Here is a 20,100-nt window from a genome sequence, read left to right on the forward strand (position 1 = left end):
TTTCTGAGATTGTGGCTTAGGAGTCAAGTAATGGGAGGCAGGGAAAACAAAATTATGTGTGATAGGCACACTGACTATTAAACTCAAACACAGTAAGAGAAAGGTTTGTCTTGAGTACTTTTGGGAACCTGAAGCTTTCTTGTTGCTGCTTACAAATAGAACAGGACAAAATAGGTACATGTATAGGAGTGCTGTCTTAAGATGAAGTGTCTGATTCTGATGCCTTTTGCCTTGGGCTGGGTTTTCCAGCACTGTGTCCTGAGTCTTTGCAGTAGCAGCTACAGTGACTTGGGATTACAACTGCTCATTGATATGTTGCCTCTGAAGAACAGCTCCTACTGGTTGGTGAGGACTGAACTGCTGGAAACCCTTGCAGAGATTGACTTCAGGTAAGGGAACCAAGTTCAGATTCAGAAGTCCAAATTAGGAACCAAAAGTCGTGAAGCCTTTGTAGTTGGCATGGCTGTTGTGTATACTGCCTGTTAGCATCATCTGAGGTTTAGGAAGAGAACGTGTGGTAGCTCACAGTACTTTTAGTTGAATTCTGAATTTGTAGATTTTCATATTGAAAGAAGAATAGATTTTTCTGCTTGTCTTGGCTTTCTGGATGGTAGGAATTTAAAATATATGATTTAGTTTTATTATTTTTAATTATGCATGATCATGTATGTATTTGGGCATGTGGTTATGTTCATATGAATGCAAGTGCCTGAGAAGGCCAGAGGAATGACATCCCCTAGAGCAGAGTTAAATGCTTCTGAGCCTCTTGATATGGTTGCTGAGGACTGAACTCCCATTTTCTAGAAGAGCAGAAAGTATTCCTAATTGCTGAGCCATCTTTCTAGCCCTTTTGATTTTTTTTTTGAAACCTTGTTTCAAGCTTATAGAAAAGGCTATAAGACTATGTTTTAATGTACTTACCTTTATTCTGATTTAAGGAAGATAGCTTAATTGTATTTTGTTTCAATTTAAATAAAACAGCTTGAGGGGTTAGGGAGATGGATGCTTGCTGCACAAATAGGACTTGAATTTGATTCCAGCACTCACGTGAAAGCAGATGTGGTTATCTTAGCACTGGAGAAGTGGAGATAGGTTGGGTCTCTGGGCCTTGCTGGTCAGCTAGCCACCTTGCCTAGTTTAGTAGGCAAGCTTTAGGTTCAGGGAGAGACCCTGTCTTAAAATACAAGGTGGTACTGAAATTTAAGAAGAAAACTCCCGCGCGATGGTGGCGCATGCCTTTAATCCCAGCACTCGGGAGGCAGAGGCAGGTGGATCTCTGTGAGTTCGAGACCAGCCTGGTCTACAGAGCTAGTTCCAGGACAGGCTCCAAAGCCACAAAGAAACCCTGTCTCGAAAAACCAAAAAAAAAAAAAAAAAAGAAAGAAAAAGAAGAAAACTCCCCCTAACCTTTAAAGCTAAAGCCCAAGTGAAGACAGTGGAAGCCCAGAAGACAGTGTGGAAGGTATCCATCCATACATTACTCACCTTCCCCTTAGACAGCCTAGATATCATAGTCTCAAGAACATTCCTGAGAGAAACAAGCTTGTCTGTTCTACCATAATCTAGTTCCTCCTGACCACCAAGTCTTTCATGAAGAAGATAAACAACTACTCTGCTCACTGTAGTTGTCAGACCAGAAGGCATGGATCAAACAGACTGTAAATAAACTACCATCAATGTGGCCAAAGTCTAAACACCCTTATCAGGCCTGATGGAAAGAAGGCTTACGTTTGCCTTCTGTTGCTTTGGATGCTGCCAATAAGATTGAGAATATATAAACCGAGTCCAGCTAGCTAATTTTAATACATATTTTAAAAACCATTAACCCCTTCCACTCCCAAACCGAAAAACCTGACAAAGTGGATGGCTTCTAAGAAACATCTGAGTGACCTCTGGAGAAACACACACTACTTACCTACCTCCTATAAATAAAAATCCCCAAAATGTAACATGTTATATCTTTCCTAAGAATACGTTTTGGTTAGAGATGTTCTCTTTTAACGGTTTCTCTTAGAAGGGAAATATATCTTTATTATTTAGATTTGTGTGTGTTTGTTGTTACTGTTCTTTGTTTGTTTTGTTTTTGCCTGCATGTATGTGTATATACTGCATACATGCAGTACCCATGGAGTCCAGAAAAGGGAATTGGGACTCTTGGAACTGGAGTTACAAGCAGTTGTGAACTGTCTGTGACTTCTGGGAATTGAACCCTGGTCCTCTGGAAGAGCAACTAGTGCCCTTAACCATGGAGTCATCTCTCCAGCTTGTTTGATTGATTTTTATAGCTACTGTAGACCCTGTGGGTTACTGTATCCCATTCGTAGAATATCTCTAAAGGATTATGTGTCTCTGCAGTTAGGACTGTGGAACGGGCACACAGCTGGTCACTTGAGTGGAAGTTGCAGTGTGTTTGTGTTTTCCCTCTCTGTGTTTGAGCTCATTCATAGAACACTTTTGAAGTAGTAGATATGTATTTTGATGTAAGGCCTGTTATCCAGTGCTCACTTACTTAGTCAGGAATTTATAGATCCTGAATCAATCTATTTAAATACATTTGAGCTGCCTCTGAGAGACTTACAGGGCACTGGGGTGAGCTACTTTCATGTTTAGCTGGCTGAAGAGTGCAGGCCAGCACTGTGTTTGCTAAATGAATGACATCACTATTGAATTGCTCTTTTGTTAGGCTGGTGAGTTTTTTGGAGGCAAAAGCAGAAAGTTTACACCGAGGGGCTCATCATTATACAGGGGTAAGCTGTTCATTTTGTGAGACTGTATGCCCTACCTTCTGGAAACTTATTAGCAGGGTCTCCCTAGTGGTATGCCGTCTTGCTGAATGCCTGTGTTGTGTTATGTATTTAACTCTTTATGTCATGAGAGTTGTCAGTATATGGCATGAATTTAAGTCATCCCGAGTTCTTCCTGACTAGCTTTCTAGAATGACTTCCTCATCTAGCTGGATTTGGTGGCACACGCCTTTAATCCCAGCACTGGGGAGACAGAGGCAGGCAGATCTTAATCTAAATAGTGAGTTTCAGACTAGCCAAAACCACATAGTGAGATCATATCTCAAAAAAAAAAATCCAAACTTTCCCATCCAAAATAACAACAGCAACAACAAAAACCCAAAAATATCTTACATAAAATTCAGTTGATTTTAAAAATTAACCTTATTTTTATTTTCTGTCTCTCTAAAGTTTTTAAAACTACAAGAACGAGTGCTTAATAATGTGGTCATTTATTTGCTTGGAGATGAAGACCCCAGGGTGCGACACGTTGCTGCAGCATCGCTAACAAGGTGTTTACCAGTATTTATCCCTTTATTCCTTGGGTTAAAATATAAAGTATGACAATAGGAAAGGTAGATGGAATCAAAAGACTGCATAATTTCATGTTTTTGACTAATTTTAGTCCCTTTTAATTATTTGAAAAGTACTTACTAAAGTTATAATTTGAAACAGAAATGTACTAGCCTTCTATTGTTTTCTTTGTCAAAATTTGGAGTTTAGAGACCAGCACTAGGAAGGGGAGTCTTGCCTGTTTCTGCCTCCTGGGTGTAATCACTGTTCACAGCTCTGGCTGCTGTGGTGGGCATAGGTTGGGTTAGCCATCTGGGGAAAGGTATGGTGTTGGGTGAATTTCATGGACCTTTTGTATAGATCAGCTTTCCTTTCACGCAGGCTTGTCCCAAAGCTGTTCTATAAATGTGACCAAGGACAGGCTGATCCAGTAGTGGCTGTAGCAAGAGATCAAAGCAGTGTTTACCTGAAACTCCTCATGCACGAGACACAGCCACCATCACACTTCTCTGTCAGCACCATAACCAGGTACATTGACCATAGCATCTTGACTTGTCAGCAAAGTGTGCCTCTCCTGGTGCCTGCTTTCCTGTTCTCTTTTCTTAAAATCATACGCAGCCTTTGGAGGAAGAGGCCATCGTTCATTAACAGGATATTAATTTGATAGCATTATCTGCCACGGCCCCCTGTGGTTAAGTCTAACCTTAGTCACATAACAGTGATGTCCTCAGTCTTACAATGAGTTCATAAACTTCCTCATACTGACAGTTGTTTTTTGTTGTTGTTGTAAATGTCACATGCCATCTGAAAACTTGTCCATAGAAAATGTTCACTTTTTTAGTGTCGCTGCTAATGCATGGGTGGTCTGATAGCAAGGGTCAGACTGCATCATGCAGTGATGACTCTCAGGCCGATGTTGCTAGAGCATGGGCAGGGTCCATTGGCCCCATAACCTACCTGCTGGGTAGGTTGGCAGATCGGGAAAGCTCCATTGAATGTGCAGGTTTCATCAGAAAACTAGTTTGCAAAGAAGATCGCAGTAGCAGTAAGATATGCTTGGAACTCTTGCCTTTTACATTCTTTTTTCAGACTGGATTTACAGGATACCTTTCTTTTTGCTGATTTGAAACAACAAACAAACAAAAAACAAAAACTTGACCAAATGACTTCCAATCTCACATGGTAATTTGATAATTTCTTTTTTCTGACTTGTTACTCAGCTTATCAAATTTTAAAGTCATTATTTCCAAATGACTATCATTTTTTCTCATGGAAAAACCAACTTGAGAATAAAAAATCAAAATATAACTAATCAAACAAACAACAAACAATTAGCAGAACACTATAAGAAAATGTGGTGCATCTGGTGAGGGAGAAGTCAGGCCTTTTTTAAAAAAGTGATAAACAAACTTAGTCCAGTCTTTTTGGGAGGACCTTTTACACGTTAAGCGAGTTCTCTGCTTACTGAGCCATATTCCAGCCTCATTGTCAGCCTCTATTTTACTTTAAATCCATGTTGCTTTACCTACTTCTGGAAAAAAGTTTAATCATAAACTTTTAAATGTCATTTGATTCTCTGTATTTTTCTTACTAGAATCTATAGGGGTTATAGTTTACTGCCAAGCATAACAGACGTCACTATGGAAAACAACCTCTCAAGGGTTGTTGCTGCAGTTTCTCATGGACTCATTACATCCACCACACGGGCGCTCACAGTAAGTCTCCTGTTTGGGCTTGGGGAGACTGCCTAGCATGCCTTTTATGGCCAAAGTAGGACAGTTCTGTGTGAGGGTCCTTTTCCTGGGGTGCTTGAGAAGGAAATTTCCTCTTTTCAGCAGACTCTCAAATAATCCATACTCATTGTAAACTAATTCATCCCTACCTAAAGAGTCATCAAATAGAAACTCTAAAACAGGTCATGTGGGTATGTCAGCAGGTAAAGGCCTTTTAAGGCCTTTGGTTCTGAGCCTGATGCCTCTAGGACACACACAGTGAAGGGAGAAAATGGACTCCCCAAAGTCCTCTGGCCTCTGTATGTGCATGTGGCATAGGTGTACATGTTCTATCCCCCAAATAGAAATTTAAGAATTTAAAAACACCACAATCTGAATTAGTAATGTACCAGAAGTTTAGAATGCCTCTAGTATGATTGACTCTGACTTGGTAACTTATACTAGATGAATAGATTAGAAATGCCAACTAAGTTTTTGTTTTGTTTTAAGTCATGATGAAACTGGAAAAGAACTAATAGCTAAGGATCTAAGAATTATTACATTCCAGTTACAATAAATACTGACACAATAATATGTTAGACACATGTTGATATGCTGCTTTGGAGAATTTAATGATATGGCAAGATATTACCTGAGTTTTAGTACTGAATGAGAAAGGTAAAATATAAAACTCTTGGCAGTGTAGTTTGATACCAGGTTAGAAAAGTAACAGTCATATATGTACAGTCTTTACAAACTCAGATAAAGGACAAGCAGAGAATTGCCAAGATGAGTTTTCAGGATTGTGGTTAACTTTCATTTTCTTACTTGTAATTTTCAATTACTCATAAGTTTTTTTTTCAAAAAAAATAATCAAGTGTGACTTTTATAATCAGAAAGCAGAATATACAGAAGTAATGGTTCCTTTTCATTTATATGGCTTGGACAATATAAAGTTGAGATTCAACCATCTTGCTAAATAAATGCTTTTCAAACCTAAATTTGTTTAAGATATCATAAACTTCATTTTAATTGTAATCTGTACATATCAAGCACTTCTCTGCTCTGGAGATTTATGTTAGTCAGCTTGAGCTGAAGTCTTGAGGGAGAAAGGGAGAAACTTCCAGGGAGACTTTGAGTGTAGGACAATTAGAGTTCCTGGCAGTAGCTGCTAGCTGCCCTTTCTTAGGTTATAACACTAGTTTTACTAATAGGTGTGTCTAGCTTTGTTGTTTAAAGCATGTCTGTGTCCAGTGGTGGGATAGCTATCCTGTAGTTATTTACAGATCTAGTTTTCATTTCATTTTGTTTGAGTATGTCTTTGGTGGTGGTTGCTGTGACTTTTCCATTCCTTTCCCCTGCAGTTTGGATGTTGTGAAGCCTTGTGTCTTCTTTCAGCAGCCTTTCCAGTTTGCACTTGGAGCTTAGGTTGGCATTGTGGGTATGTATGTTCCTCAGCGTACAGTCAACCACCCACACAGCACAGACACAGCTGCTGGCACCCCTCCTCTTTTTTCTACTCCCCTTCCGTTCCTCCCCTCTCCTCCCTTCCTATAACCACCCCTTCCTTTCCCCTCCCCTTCCCTTTTTTTCCTTTTATGTTGGATCTGTTTGGCTTTTGTTTGAAAAATATACGATGGAATACATGTTTCTGTTGTATGAGGTATGTGAAACAAGTGAAGGAACTATTGGGGACAATATAGCAGTTGTGACTCTAATGATTATAAGGTGCTTGTGAGCATGTTTTGGGTTTGAGGGTAGGATCTGTGAATTCATTTAAGGAATTTTCATATGCAGGTAAAAACTTCCTAATTAATTTGGTTCATTCAAAAATTACTAGGTAATAAAAGTCAGTTATGTCTTAGCATCCAGAATTGTGATGAAGGGAGTGCTTTAGGAAGTAGTGTACTTCTTCTGTTTCCCTACAAAAGAATTTCCCCAATATGTCACCAACTACCAGCTGGGAATCATTTAGAATTTTCTCAGCACTAATGAGTAAGCCTTCATTTGTGTGCTGACAACTGAGAAACTTTGGTGTTTCCCGTCACATCTGGAAGGAAGTCTGCAGACTTCTTCTGAGTGTCAGTATGTAACAAATTAACAGTTGCTTAAAGTGATTGCTTTATGACTTAGAGTGATTACTTCTGTTCTTTTCATGAATCCTGACTGAAAAATTACAGGTTCCAGTCGTAGGTCCTGCAGTCGACTTGACTTTTGAGCACTTTTGACATTGGAGTACAATTTGCTAAGTCAGAAAGTTAAATCTTATCAGAATAAACATTCTAGTTCTCTTGATGAAATCAACTGCATGATTTCATTTCTCAAGTGACTTATGGAGTCCTGATTTACAGGAAGGGTGTTGGTTGGTTAGCCGTGGCTCACACCTCTAATCTCAGCACTTGGTAAGCAAAGGCAGGATGATTGACACACTTTTCAGACCAGTGTAGGCTACATAGTGTGTCCAGGCCATGGAGACTACACAAATAAGAGTGAGACCTGGTCTTAAGAAACCCCAAACACGCCGGGCATTGGTGGCGTACGCCTTTAATCCCAGCACTCGGGAGGCAGAGGCAGGCGGATCTCTGTGAGTTCGAGACCAGCCTGGTCTACAGAGCCAGGACAGGCTCCAAAGCCGCAGGGAAACCCTGTCTCGAAAAACCAAAAAAAAAAAAAAAAAAAAAAGAAAAAAAAGAAACCCCAAACACATCAACAAACAAAGTAAAAAGGTAAAATGGATGTCTCATGTACTTTTTCATGGGGACATTAGAGAGTAAGATTAAATGCTTGGAAATTCGTGTTTGACTTTGGAAATGTCTACTTCCAGAGTGCCCCCACTGAGTGCCTCTGATGAGTCCAGGAAGAGCTGCACTGTTGGGATGGCTTCAATGATTCTCACCCTGCTTTCATCAGCTTGGTTCCCCTTGGATCTCTCAGCCCATCAGGATGCCTTGATTTTGGCTGGAAACTTGCTTGCGGGTACTGGTAACAAGTGGGGATGGGTTCTCAGACTTAGTTGTGATTTGCTTGTGAGGGGTACACAGATTATAAGAATGTAAGAGTTATTTGGGGGATGGCTTAATCCAGATTTTAGACGTCTGTTTGTGTGGATGTATATGAGGGGAGTTGTTAAGTGCTGAGTATTTCTAGAGTAGACTAGCACCTCAATTTTACTATGGGTGAACTGATTTGAGTTTTGTTCTGAGTGCCTTGTGCCAGGCAGTGGCTTGGCCCAGGGACTATAACAGAAGAGCTGTATTCTCCAGGTAGTATAGATCATCTGGGGATAGATGCAGACACACACAGAAAGAGCAGAACAACTATATACACTCTCCTTTGGTCAGATTTATAGGCAGATAGAAAAATATCAGGTGAAGTATTGCATATGTAAAGATTTGGAGAACTGAAAGGTTATATAATATTGAAGGAATATAAGTTACTGTGGATATCATATGAGGACAGGGATAAGAATGGAGAATTGTGGCCAGCCAGGTCAGAAACCATTGAATCTACTTGGGGGTAAAGTTCCTGTTCCCACTGAGAAGTAATTGACTTGTCCTGTTTATCATTGGTGCGTTTTATGGAAGGAACTACGTGGATTTGTATTAAAAAAAAAATCTCTCAACTGACCTGAGTTTGGTTTGGAATTTGTAGGTCCAGGGTGTTCAAGTTGAAGTTCTGGCAAAAGACTGAACCATGAGTGCAGTTTAGGAAGTAGAGAAAGGGGATGGAGAGAGCGTAATGGAGGCAGCATCTTCAGACCTGATCTCCAGCTGTATCAGTGTGAGAATCACACCCACAGCTGGAGACTAGTGGTGATGTTTTTGGAAAATTGCAGTTTGAGGTGCAAATAGCACTTAGTTTAAGACATCTGTTTAGATACAGAGCTTCATTTGTGCGTTAGCATAGATCAGTATGAGAAACTTAGGCCACAACTGCTTCCCATCTCACACATTGGAGGTGGAGTAATGTGTGTGCCTGTGTCACAGCCAGTGCCCCCAGGTCTCTGAGAAGTTCATGGGCCTCTGAAGAAGAAGCCAATTCAGCATCTACCAGACAGGAGGAAGTTTGGCCTGCTCTGGGTGACCGGACACTGGTGCCCATGGTAGAACAGCTTTTCTCCCACCTGCTGAAAGTGATCAATATCTGCGCTCACGTCTTGGATGATGTGACTCCTGGACCAGCAATCAAGGTAACTTTTTCCTGGGAGGCAGCCATTATCATCTGTCTAATGACTGGGCTTCCTGAATATCCATGTTAGCAGAATGTTCTTATTTCTTGCTATAAGTAAAGAAAACAGTGTATTCAGACATTGTATGTAACATAAAAATGTATTTAGTACTCTTTTTTTTGGTTTCAGCCATAAAACTCAGAAGTGATATTCTCCCTTAATCTTCTGGTTTCCTTCACTGCTTTCTCTTCCTCATCAGTGTACCAGCCTCCTTCCTTCTGCTCGGGCTCTGACTTTTGTATCGAGATCTTTGGGCCTTTCTGGCAGGACTGTGTTCCTCCACTTGAGCCATCCATTCTTTAAATCCACTCCATCTGGTTTCTGATACCACCTTTCAGAGTACGTCCTGCCATGGTCATTCATTTCAGTTTTATAAGGACTTCCTGTTCTTCTCTGGCCTACTTTATACCCCGAGTGATATGGCTTCTTGTATTTCTTCCAGCATCCTGCAGTCTGGTTCAGTTTTTCCTGTCCAATGTTAAAGGTGCCCTCCTGTGGATCATTCACTTTCTTTCTACTCTGTGGGGTTCTCTGCCATAGAGGGAATTCTCCATGTCCACACCAGCCAGAGCATTAGTCACTGACCACATGTGACACTGTGTTCTTGAAATGTGGCTCGTGTGTCTTGCGAACTGAACTCACCAAATTGCCGCTTATTGCTGATGTGCCCATTTTCAGGGGCTTCAGCTGTGCTGAATTGCAGTTCGGTGTGCCTGCTCTCCTGGTGATGCCTCTGTGAGACTGACTCCAGTGTGTCAGACTCTTTAGCCAGTCTGGCCTTCTTATCTTCTTCCCTCTTTGTACCTACTCTCTCCCCTCACTTTGTACTTTGTCATGACAGAAACAGGAGCCACCAAAGCTTTATTTAAGTCACTATTCTTTGCTTTTCCTGTCAAATACTTTGTTTAAAAATCTACATAAGGCTGGGTGCATTTAATTCCAGTACTTAGGAGAAGCAGGTGGATCTTAGTCTGAGGCCAGGCTTATCTACAGATCAAGTTGTAGGACAGCCAGGGCCACACAGAGAAAATCCCCACCTTGAAAAACCAAACCAACCAAACAAATAAAAACAACGTAAGTACATCTACATGTACAGATCCATAAACATCCCTTTGACATTAGGTACATGTTCATTAATACACACCTACTCTTTTCTGGGTTATGGTATAAACTGGTGCATCTCATTTAAAATACTACACTGGTCTGTTTATAGAAATTATATTATTGAGATAATTCACATTCCATAAAATTCAAGTGTACAATTCAATTTTTTTTAAAAAAGATTTATTTATTATATATACAGTATTTTGCCTGCATGGTCTCCTTCACACCAGAAGAGGGCACCAGATCTCATTACAGGTGGTTGTGAGCCACTATGTGGTTTCTGGAAATTGAACTCAGGACCTCTAGAAGAGCAGCCAGTGCTCTTAACCACTGAGCCATCTCTCCAGCCCCTCAGTTTTATTTTTTGAGCCTGGGTCTTACTCTGTAGACCAACTATCCTGGAACTTACTATATATCCCAGACTGGCCTCTGACTCATGGTGAGTCTCTCAACTCAGCCCCCCAGTACTAGGATTACAATGAGTCACCACCTGTTTTTTGTTTTGTTTTTTTTAATCATGCCACGGAGTTGTATGGCCATCACTATAGTCAACCCTGTAGGTGACTCCAAAATCCTGCTGTTCCCCTGGCTCTGGACAACCATTACTCTGCTTGTGCTTCTCCTGGACTGTCCTGCTGATGGTCTCGTTACCCTTGATGGCTTTGTAACAGGTTTTTTCCACCAAGAGGTTCTTCAGTGTGATAGTCTCTCACCTGCCCTCTGCCGCCTTCCTGCCTCCTTCTATGCACTGTTTGACTACAGCCATTTGTAGAAGGGAGCTGGCAGGCTGCGTTCCTGCCACCCAGCTCCCGGCCGCCTGACTAGTTTATGCCCCAAAATAACGACACACAAACTGTATTCATATAAACACTGCTTGGCCCATTTCTATTAATGTGTGTAGCACCACGAGGTGCTCTTACCAGGAAGATTCTAGCCTACGTCCATCCTGGGTTGGAGCTTCATCGCGTCTGCCCCGGAGAGCAGTGGCATGGCGTCTGCACTCACTTCCTCTTCCTCCCAGCATTCTGTTCTGTTTACTCCACCCACCTATGTTCTAACCTATCAGGCCAAGCAGTTTCTTTATTGATTAACCAATGAAAGCAACGGATATATGACACTCCCACATCAGCCATTTGTCCTGATATTTTGGTAACTATTTATTTCTCACCATTCTAATAGCTGCAAACTCTTAAGATCAAGGCACTAACAGATTTGATCTTGGTAAAGACTGGGTTTCTCATGGTAGATGGGGTAAAGGAACTCCTGGATTCTCTTTTCATAGGATCACTGATCCTGCTTAAGAGGATCCTGCCATCATGACTTCATCTCAATAAAGTCCCTTCCTCTATTGAAACACTCTCTGTGATTTCAACAGATGGATAGGACAGGGACACAGACAGTGAATAGGCCTTTTGCTGAGGCCAGGAAGGGAGTGAGGAACAGAGCAAAGACCTGATGTGCCAGCCTCTTACGGGTTGTCTCTTCTCTCCTGTCCCAACTTTCCTCTTTGTGTGTAGGAGCCTGATTGTCCCTTATAGCCTTCGGGTTACATATTGGAGAGCATGGGCCACATCTGGGCTATTGACTTGTAGCTTTGCTGAGTTTCCGCTGTGATATTGAGCAGGTGGTTTTATTCCGAATCCTGTTTCCTCACTTGAAAAAGTGAAATTTCAAATGTTGAAATATCAAACGTTGAAATGTGATGGTTCACATAAAATGCCCCGATTGCCTGCTATTAAAGGGGACAGGTTTGGGGGTGCCAGTCACTTCTGGTTCTTTTAACTCCCTGGTGGTCCTCCGTTTTCCAACCCATTCTCAGTGCTGGTGTGAGGAAGTTCAGAGCCAGACCTGCTATGTAGAGTTGTGAGTGGAAGTAGAATTATATCTATAGTATCTGAGCTCTGTAATAAAAACTCAAAGTTCATGAAGTTGTCTGGGCTAGTACTTTCCAGTACAGTGTATTAGTAGTTTTAGTTTAGTTTTTGCTTCCTGTGTTGACTTTATCCTGTTATATTTTTGTTTTCTCTTTTAGGCAGCTTTGCCTTCTCTAACAAACCCCCCTTCTCTAAGTCCTATTCGACGGAAAGGGAAAGAGAAAGAACCAGGAGAACAAGCTTCTGCTCCAATGAGTCCCAAGAAAGGTGGTGAGGCCAGTGCAGGTAGGAAGTAGTTTCATGGCCAGATTGCTAGCTGTGGTGCAGAAGTGTATGTACCTTATGGGAATCTGGTCCATAGCAGTACTATCAGGGAAGGGTTCTCTGGGTGCCTATATGTGTCTGCATGATAAACTGTCACTTTACTCTGGAGGCAGCTTGCTATACAAGGAGTCTGCCTTACTTTACTTTCTTCCTTCTCTTCTTGCAGGGGAGGATTCCGAAATTTTAGTAAAGAAAAGAACAAAGATGGCTAGGAATAGATGGGGATGGTGGTAGTAAAAAACAATGTGTTGTGGGAGGAATTATAAGGGAAATGGAGAGTATGATGCATCTTTAATCCATCCACTCCGAAGGCTGAGGCTTGAGGATTAGAATTTGAGGCCCGTGCAACTTTTGAAGTGAGAGATATGTAAAACAGAGAAGAGGGCAGAGACGAAAAGACTCAATGGAGCTGAAGTCATCTGATTTGGGAGGAGTCTAGAAAGCACAAAGGCTTCTGTACTTGTGGGATATCAGGACAGAAGGGCCAGAATTTTGGCATAGTTAAAGTAACAGTCCTTGTGTGTGCTCTTGTTGGGATGGGAAGCGAGGGTGACCTCTGTGCCCTGTGGGCTACCTGCTGTGCACATCCTCTCATAGCAGTCTTAGTACATGTATGCTGAGAAACACTTTGTATGTAAGCCTCATATATGCCTTGGCTCAATACTTGTGACTTTTTTTTATGGTGAGAAAACTTTAAATCTTCCCTGATTTAAATCAAATCATGTATTTGATAAATTATTAACTCTGTAGCTGTACAGTAGGCCTTTTAAAGATACTATTTGGTAACAGTTTTGTATCCTTTGACTAACTATGAAATCTTAAGAGATGCTCTTTCTAAGGATTGGCTATAGTAATGAAGGAGGATTTACCTGCTTAAAAGCTGCAGGCTTGAAAATATGACTGATGGTTTCTCAAACCATTGAGAAGTTCTTAAACCTGGAGGAAACTGCTCTGCTTGGTACTTTAGAGATGTATATGCCCTTTATAGTTTTCAAAACATGTCCACATTACCTGATTAATTGCTTAGTGGCCTCAGAGATCCTGAGGTTGTCTGCAGAGGAGAATGGCTGAAACCACACACAACCAATCAGCCTCCATGGTCTTATGTTCATGTTTTTTTTTTTTTTCTATTCTTTCACTCACAGACTGCTTAGTATTTTAGTCAGTTATTCATTACCTCCCAGCACACATATTTCAAAGTTGGGGGGAAAGACCTGAATGCTTCTGCTAGACCATTTTGAAAAGTCATCACAGTAATTGCTGTTAAATTTGAAGTTTTTTCCTTGGATCTAAAAGTTTAAATTTTGGGATTTTGTTTGTTTGTTTGTTTGTTTTTTCTTTCTAAGCCTCTCGACAATCAGACACCTCAGGACCTGTCACAGCAAGTAAATCTTCTTCATTGGGGAGTTTCTACCATCTCCCTTCCTACCTCAAGCTCCATGACGTCCTGAAAGCCACTCATGCCAACTATAAGGTATTGCCCCAGCTTATTTCTGAACATGTATTTCCAGTGGGACGCATGTCTATGTAACCATGTTACACTTACATAGAAAGAAGCCCCGTGACATAAGACTTAAGTTTTTCTTTCCTTGTTTGTCTTCCAGCATGGTTTATGGTAGCTTAACAAACATTTAGGCTTTTTGTATTAGAGAAATGATCTCCCATGGTCTCTGGATGTTGTTTTTTATTGACTTCCCAAGAATACCTTGGGTTCAGATACATTTCTCAAGGACTTCTGGTGCTCAGCACATAATCCTGTTTATAGGTAAGATGCATCACTGTCATGTCCTGAAGATACACAGCCAAGCCAAATAGGTTTCCTGTACCCTCTCCCTCTGTGAGCCTCATAATAAAGTGCAACCTCCCAACACAAAACAAAATTATAGTCTCAAGGGGAAAAAGCAGGTGTTCACTGTAGACCTATAACTTGGGTATCTGCATAAGTATCTGTAGTCTGTTGGGTGTTTTCTATTAATGTAAACACTCCTTTGTCAGGTGGCCCCTGATTGAGCTTTGCACTGGCTTCTGGATGATGGTGTCCGGGTTTGCATTCTTTTTTTCCTAATTATTCTAACATTAATGAATAATTTTGAAGTTCTGCCCTTCTTGATTTGAAATCCTTTCTTTATCAAATGCTAAAATCTCATGATTGTATAGTTTTATTTATATTTTTGTTACACCAGTTGGTCACTCATCTATTAGCACATTTTTAAAATTTTTAATTGATTAATTTTAAGATTGGAGTCTTGTCTGTCTACCCTTGGCTTAACTAGCACTAGCCTCAAATCTCAGCAGAAAGATCATTCCCCTTCCTTACAGTTTTTATATCCTCTCAAGAGTTAGGAATGATAGTTTCCTGCTTAAAAACTACATTTTCCAGCTTCCTTTATGGACTATGGAAGTCATTTCTGCCCTATAAGGGGCAGCATCCCACTTTCTCAACAGCACTTTAGCCATCCACACATTGGTGACAAAATATTCCCTTCCATGAATAAACATGGGAGAGAGACTAGACCTTTCTTTCCATCTTCTGTCTCTCTACAGCTGCTTTTATATAATCTAGCAGGTGTAACTCTGGGATTGGGGTCAACCTCAGTGTGCCAAGGGCAGGAAAGGACACCCATCAATGAGACCTGATCCTAAGACCTAGAATAACACAATGTTGTTATGTGAGATTAAGGGTCCAGTGAAGAATGAGCTCTATTCCAATCAGCAAAGATATCCTTCTTTCCCCTGGGAGGAGGAGAATGGAAGCAGAGGAAGCAGGAGAAGAGTGAGTAGGCAGGGCATTCAGAGCTAAAATGAAGGAAAGACAAGGTGAGAAGACACACAGCAAGGAGGAAAAGCTAATCAAAATACACAAACTGAAGAGTTAAAGAAGATGAGCTGGATGGCCCATGGCCTATTAGTTCCCTTTCAGAGGTCGCCCATACTGTTTTTAGGGATTTGGGGTGTCGATCTTTTGGTTATGACTTCAAGGCTGACATATGGTCAATGAGGAGAGCAGCAATCAGAGTGCCTCAGAAGAGGGCCCATCCAAGGGCTACAATAAAACAACAGTTGGCAAAGATCCAGAACTTAAGTCAGGAGGTAGTGACTGTACATCTTTGTGGGAAAATGCAGAGACAAAGTTACATGAAGAAAACTGCTTTTCTTTCTTTCTTTGCTTTTTTCTTTCTTTCTTTTGTTTTCTTTTTTTCTTTTTTTGGTTTTTATAGATAGCATTTCTCTGTGTAGCTTTGGAGCTTGTTCTGGAACTCACTCTGCTTGGCTCAAATACAGTATTTTATAAGTAAAACAAAATTTTTAGTTCCAAACAATCTGATAATGTGAAATTTTAAAAACTGGGACTAGTATCTTAAAGTGCCTTGTCTAATATTTGAAAACATGACAATATGTATTTTGTTAACATCAAATTGTTATAGCTATATTCCAAGATTATATAATAAATGTAAATTTATATAGTATATAAATTATATTGTATATTGATTCTGTAGTATAGCAAATTATATATTGTCAGTCTGTGAAGATAATTTAATTCTGAATTGTTTTGTTCTTTTGGTTTTTTGAGACAGGGTTTCTTTGTAGCTTTGGAGCCTGTCCTGGAACTAGCTCTTATAGGCCAGGTTGGCCTTGAACTCACAGAGATCCACCTGCCTCTGCCTCCCAAGTGCTGGGATTAAAGGTGTGCATGCATGCCACCAGGATAGGGGACTTTTAGTGACTTCTATTTTACTAGGGGTTATGGGTCTACTTAAATTGTTTACCTAACTGGGTAAAACAAACAAAAAAATCAAAATAAACACACAAAAAATTGTTTACCTTATTTTGATTTAACTTTGGGAAGTGGAACCTATCAAGAAAATTGTCCATTTCTTTTAGATTTTCCAATTTTGTGGAGTACAGATTTTTAAATAATAAATTTCTTGGATTACCTTGGTGTCTGTTATGTACCCCTTTTTGTTTCTGATTTTGTTAATTGGATATTCTCCATGTTTTAGTTTGGATAAGGATTTTTCTACCTTGTTGACTTTATCAAAGAGTCACCACTTTTGTTTCATTGATTCTTTGTGTTCTCTTTGTTTTTATTTTATTGATTTAACCCTTATTTTGATTATTTCTTGCCTTGTACTCCTCTTGGGTGTGCTTACTTTTTGTTCTAGAGCTTTCAGGTGTGCTGTTAAGTTGCTAGTATGAGATCTCACCAACATTTTTATGAAGGCATTTAATGCTATGAACTTTCTTTCCTCTTAGCACTGCTTTCATTGTGTCCCATAATTGGGTATGCTGTGTACTTATTTTCTTTGAATTCTATAAAGTCTTTAATTTCTTTATTTCTGTCTTGACCCAGCACTTGGAAGGCAGAAATAGGTGAATTTCTCAGAGATAGAGGGCAGCTTTGTCTACAGAGTGAGTTCAAGGACAGCCAGGACTGCAGAGAAACCCTGCCTCAAAAAAAAAAAAAACCCACAAAAATTTACTAATTTATTGTAAATTGTAAAGATAATTAAGATATACAAGTTTATGGTCAATCATCATATAAATGATCAATTATTTAATGTGCTCAGAACATATTCATAGTCATGCTAAGTAGAAATGAAATTAATTCATTACAGGGACAATCTTAGAGGTAGAAACCAGTATGAGGTCTCCCAAATGGAGCTTTTTAGGTTAGCCTGTATCCAGGATGAGGGTATGTACTTTGAAATGGAGAGTTTCGAACCCATCGTGAGGTCCAGGATTAAGGTCAAAACAAGGGTCAATATCCAGCCTTGTAGAGTATCCTCATAGCCTTAAATCAACCAACTGCTCCAAATGAGCCTCCAGAGTAGGCCAGTCTGATGTACAAAGTGAGTTCCAGGGCAGTCAGGATTATTACACAGATAAACTCTGTCTAGAAAAATACAAGAAGGGAGGAAGGATGGATAGATGGATGGAAGGAGAGAAGGGAGGGGGAGGGAGGGAGGGAGGGAGAGAGAGAGAGAGAGAGAGAGAGAGAGAGAGAGAGAGAACAGAGCTAGTAGAAGAAGGTTTTCAGGGATTTGGCTGAACAAGTAGCAGGCCAGTGGAGAATTTTCAGAATAAGAATTCTCAGCCAAACTTTCTCTTAGCCAGTGGAAAGTCTCCAGTGCCTTTAAAGGAGACAGAAGAAAGCTGCAGTGAGCTCCCAGACCACACTAGGGTACCCCTGAGTTAATTCCCACTGATTACCTTGTCCTGGTATTTAGTATGTTGCATGTGTGTTCTGGTTGATTGCAATGTGGCCTCCCGCTTAGAATGTCAGACTATGTCAAGGCAAAACAGTTACGAGAAAGAGAGGGTGGAGACAGTGGGGGAAAAAATTAAAAAAAAAAAAAAAAAAGACTGCCTGAGAGAAATGGTGGCCCTGCCTGGGAAAGTATGAGAGCCAGGAAGGTTTGTCCTGGGTGACTTGAGGGGGTAGTGAACTCAGATTTCCCCTCACAGGTCTTCAGCACCATATGTTAGATTATTTAAGGCAGCTATAGGAAGATGAAAGGTGGAAAGAAAGAGGCTTTGTCTGACCTTAGACAGGACCATGGTGAGGGGGGCCAGAATGCCTACAGAAGAAGATGGGATGCAGCCTCTTATTAGGGCAGAAATGACTTGTGTAGTCCTCATGAGAAACTGAAAAGTGTAGTCTTTTAGCAGGAAGCTGTTAAGACCCACTCTCATTTTCCTCTTCCATATCTTGCTCCTGATTTTGCCCAGTATTCATTTACATCATAGGTGGTTAGGTTCAAGTTCAGAGGGCAGATTTTTTTCTTGTTGTAATGTTTTGTTACTGGTTCTTTGCAGAAGCACTTCCCCTCATCTGAGTCTGTAGAAACAGGATAATTGATATATAGTTAAATTAAGCTGAAGTGTTTAGAATCTTAGTCATCCTAAGACTGATTTGACTACATGTGAAATGACACCCCTGGGATGGTGAGAGTATAGGTCAGCATTGCAGAAGCATCTCCCCGCAGCAGACAACATTTGTGTCTTTGTTGTAGATAACCAGACTTCGGTGGTGCCAGTAACCGTGTGCTCTCTCCTTCCACCTTGCCAAGGTCACCTTAGATCTTCAGAACAGCACTGAAAAGTTTGGGGGGTTCCTGCGCTCTGCCTTGGACGTCCTCTCTCAGATTCTAGAACTGGCAACACTGCAGGACATTGGAAAGGTTTGTGTCTGGTTATTTTCATTTGACCTGGGTCAGAGTACCTCAGCTGATTCCTAGTCATGTGTTGTAGGCACATTTACAGGTACAGCAGCTGGGGAGACTGCATCCCATTTTTTTCCCCAGTACTGCAGTGTGTGGGGACAGTTCTATTAGGTCTGTTACCAGTGTGTCAGGTCTGATTACCACATTTTTTCATTTAAGGGTTTTCCTTATACCTCATTTAGTCTAGAATGTGTTGAAAAACGTGCTCACAGGATCTTTTTTTTCTCCTTTGACCTTTTTAAACAGAAAGGGACAAAACCAGATTAGCAAGGGTGCCGACTGGCTCCATCCATAGCTCAGAAAGTAGAAGATCTGTGCTCATATACTATAGTTTTGAGTATAGTGGTCTTTCTCCAGCCCATATGCTCATACCTACATCCTTCCAGTGCTAAAGCTTTTGCTTGATCTCCACCAACACATCTCATTTCTAGAACACTCCATGGTAAGTCAGTCAGCCATCTTCAGCTTGTATCTCCAAGTGAAATACAGTGTTGTTGTCCCAGGCCCTGCCAACTACACATGTCGAAAATCATTCATGCTAATGTTCCTTGTATGAAATGGTATTGAACTTTGAAAGCCTGCCCATATCTGCGCAAAAGACTAAATTACCTAGAAATGACTTATAACACCGTCTACATAGTTGATATAGTGTATTGTTTAGGAAATGGTGATAAGGAAAAAAGCCTACAGAAGTCCAATATAGATACTCTGAATCCTGTTTTTCTATCCTGCTTGTTTTTTTTTTCCTTTTTACCTATTCTATTAGGCAACAGACTGTTTTACAATTTTGTCTCTTCATTGTCTATAGTAGTGCCTGAAGTTAGTAACATTTAGCGAACATTTGTTTAGTGAACAGATCTTCTTATCAGTTCGAAAGTTGGTTTTGGTGGTCACACCTGGTAAGTTAGATATAATGGTACATACCTATAGTCCCACCAGAGGCTGATACTTGGTTAACTGTGGCAGGAGTTCAAAGACCACCCATATCAAAAACACATGAACAAGGAGAATTGTCTCATATACCATATAACCTTCCTTCTAGTATGAGACGTCCCTGTCATAATTCCATGACATTGACAAATAGCTCTCATTTCCCACTGACAAGTAGATCTTGTTATTCCACACTAATTTTATACATAACTGAAATGTATTATGTGTGAGTTTTGCTTGCATTATGTATAATACACTTTTCCCCCACATAACTCCTTACTGATCTGTGTTGTGTTTCCTCTGATTTCTCCTAGCTGGTGCTAGTTTTGAGTGATTTTATTATGATGAGCCTTGATGTGGTTTTCCCTTTATTCTGTTTGTACCTTTGATTTGTTGAGTTTCTTGGAT

The 20,100-nt window shown here is 40.5% G+C and overlaps 1 protein-coding gene across 2 annotated transcripts in view; it reads left to right on the top strand.

Moving 5' to 3' along the window:
* The window catches only part of LOC121459250 (huntingtin), a 144,534-nt gene that overhangs the window by 52,795 nt on the left and 71,639 nt on the right, over positions 1–20,100 (top strand). For both annotated transcript variants that reach the window (XM_041668794.1, XM_041668795.1), the window contains exons 19-29: positions 250–389; positions 2,684–2,747; positions 3,195–3,295; positions 3,678–3,824; positions 4,891–5,011; positions 6,373–6,449; positions 7,833–7,984; positions 8,995–9,197; positions 12,373–12,499; positions 13,885–14,012; positions 18,610–18,720. In XM_041668794.1, the coding sequence (XP_041524728.1) occupies positions 250–389; positions 2,684–2,747; positions 3,195–3,295; positions 3,678–3,824; positions 4,891–5,011; positions 6,373–6,449; positions 7,833–7,984; positions 8,995–9,197; positions 12,373–12,499; positions 13,885–14,012; positions 18,610–18,720 (1,371 nt within the window). The remainder of the gene's footprint in view (positions 1–249; positions 390–2,683; positions 2,748–3,194; positions 3,296–3,677; positions 3,825–4,890; positions 5,012–6,372; positions 6,450–7,832; positions 7,985–8,994; positions 9,198–12,372; positions 12,500–13,884; positions 14,013–18,609; positions 18,721–20,100) is intronic.

The sequence above is a fragment of the Microtus oregoni genome, unplaced genomic scaffold, assembly GCF_018167655.1.
Source record: "Microtus oregoni isolate MIOR12 unplaced genomic scaffold, Mior012 000019F_ref0000042, whole genome shotgun sequence".
NCBI lineage: Eukaryota > Metazoa > Chordata > Mammalia > Rodentia > Cricetidae > Microtus > Microtus oregoni.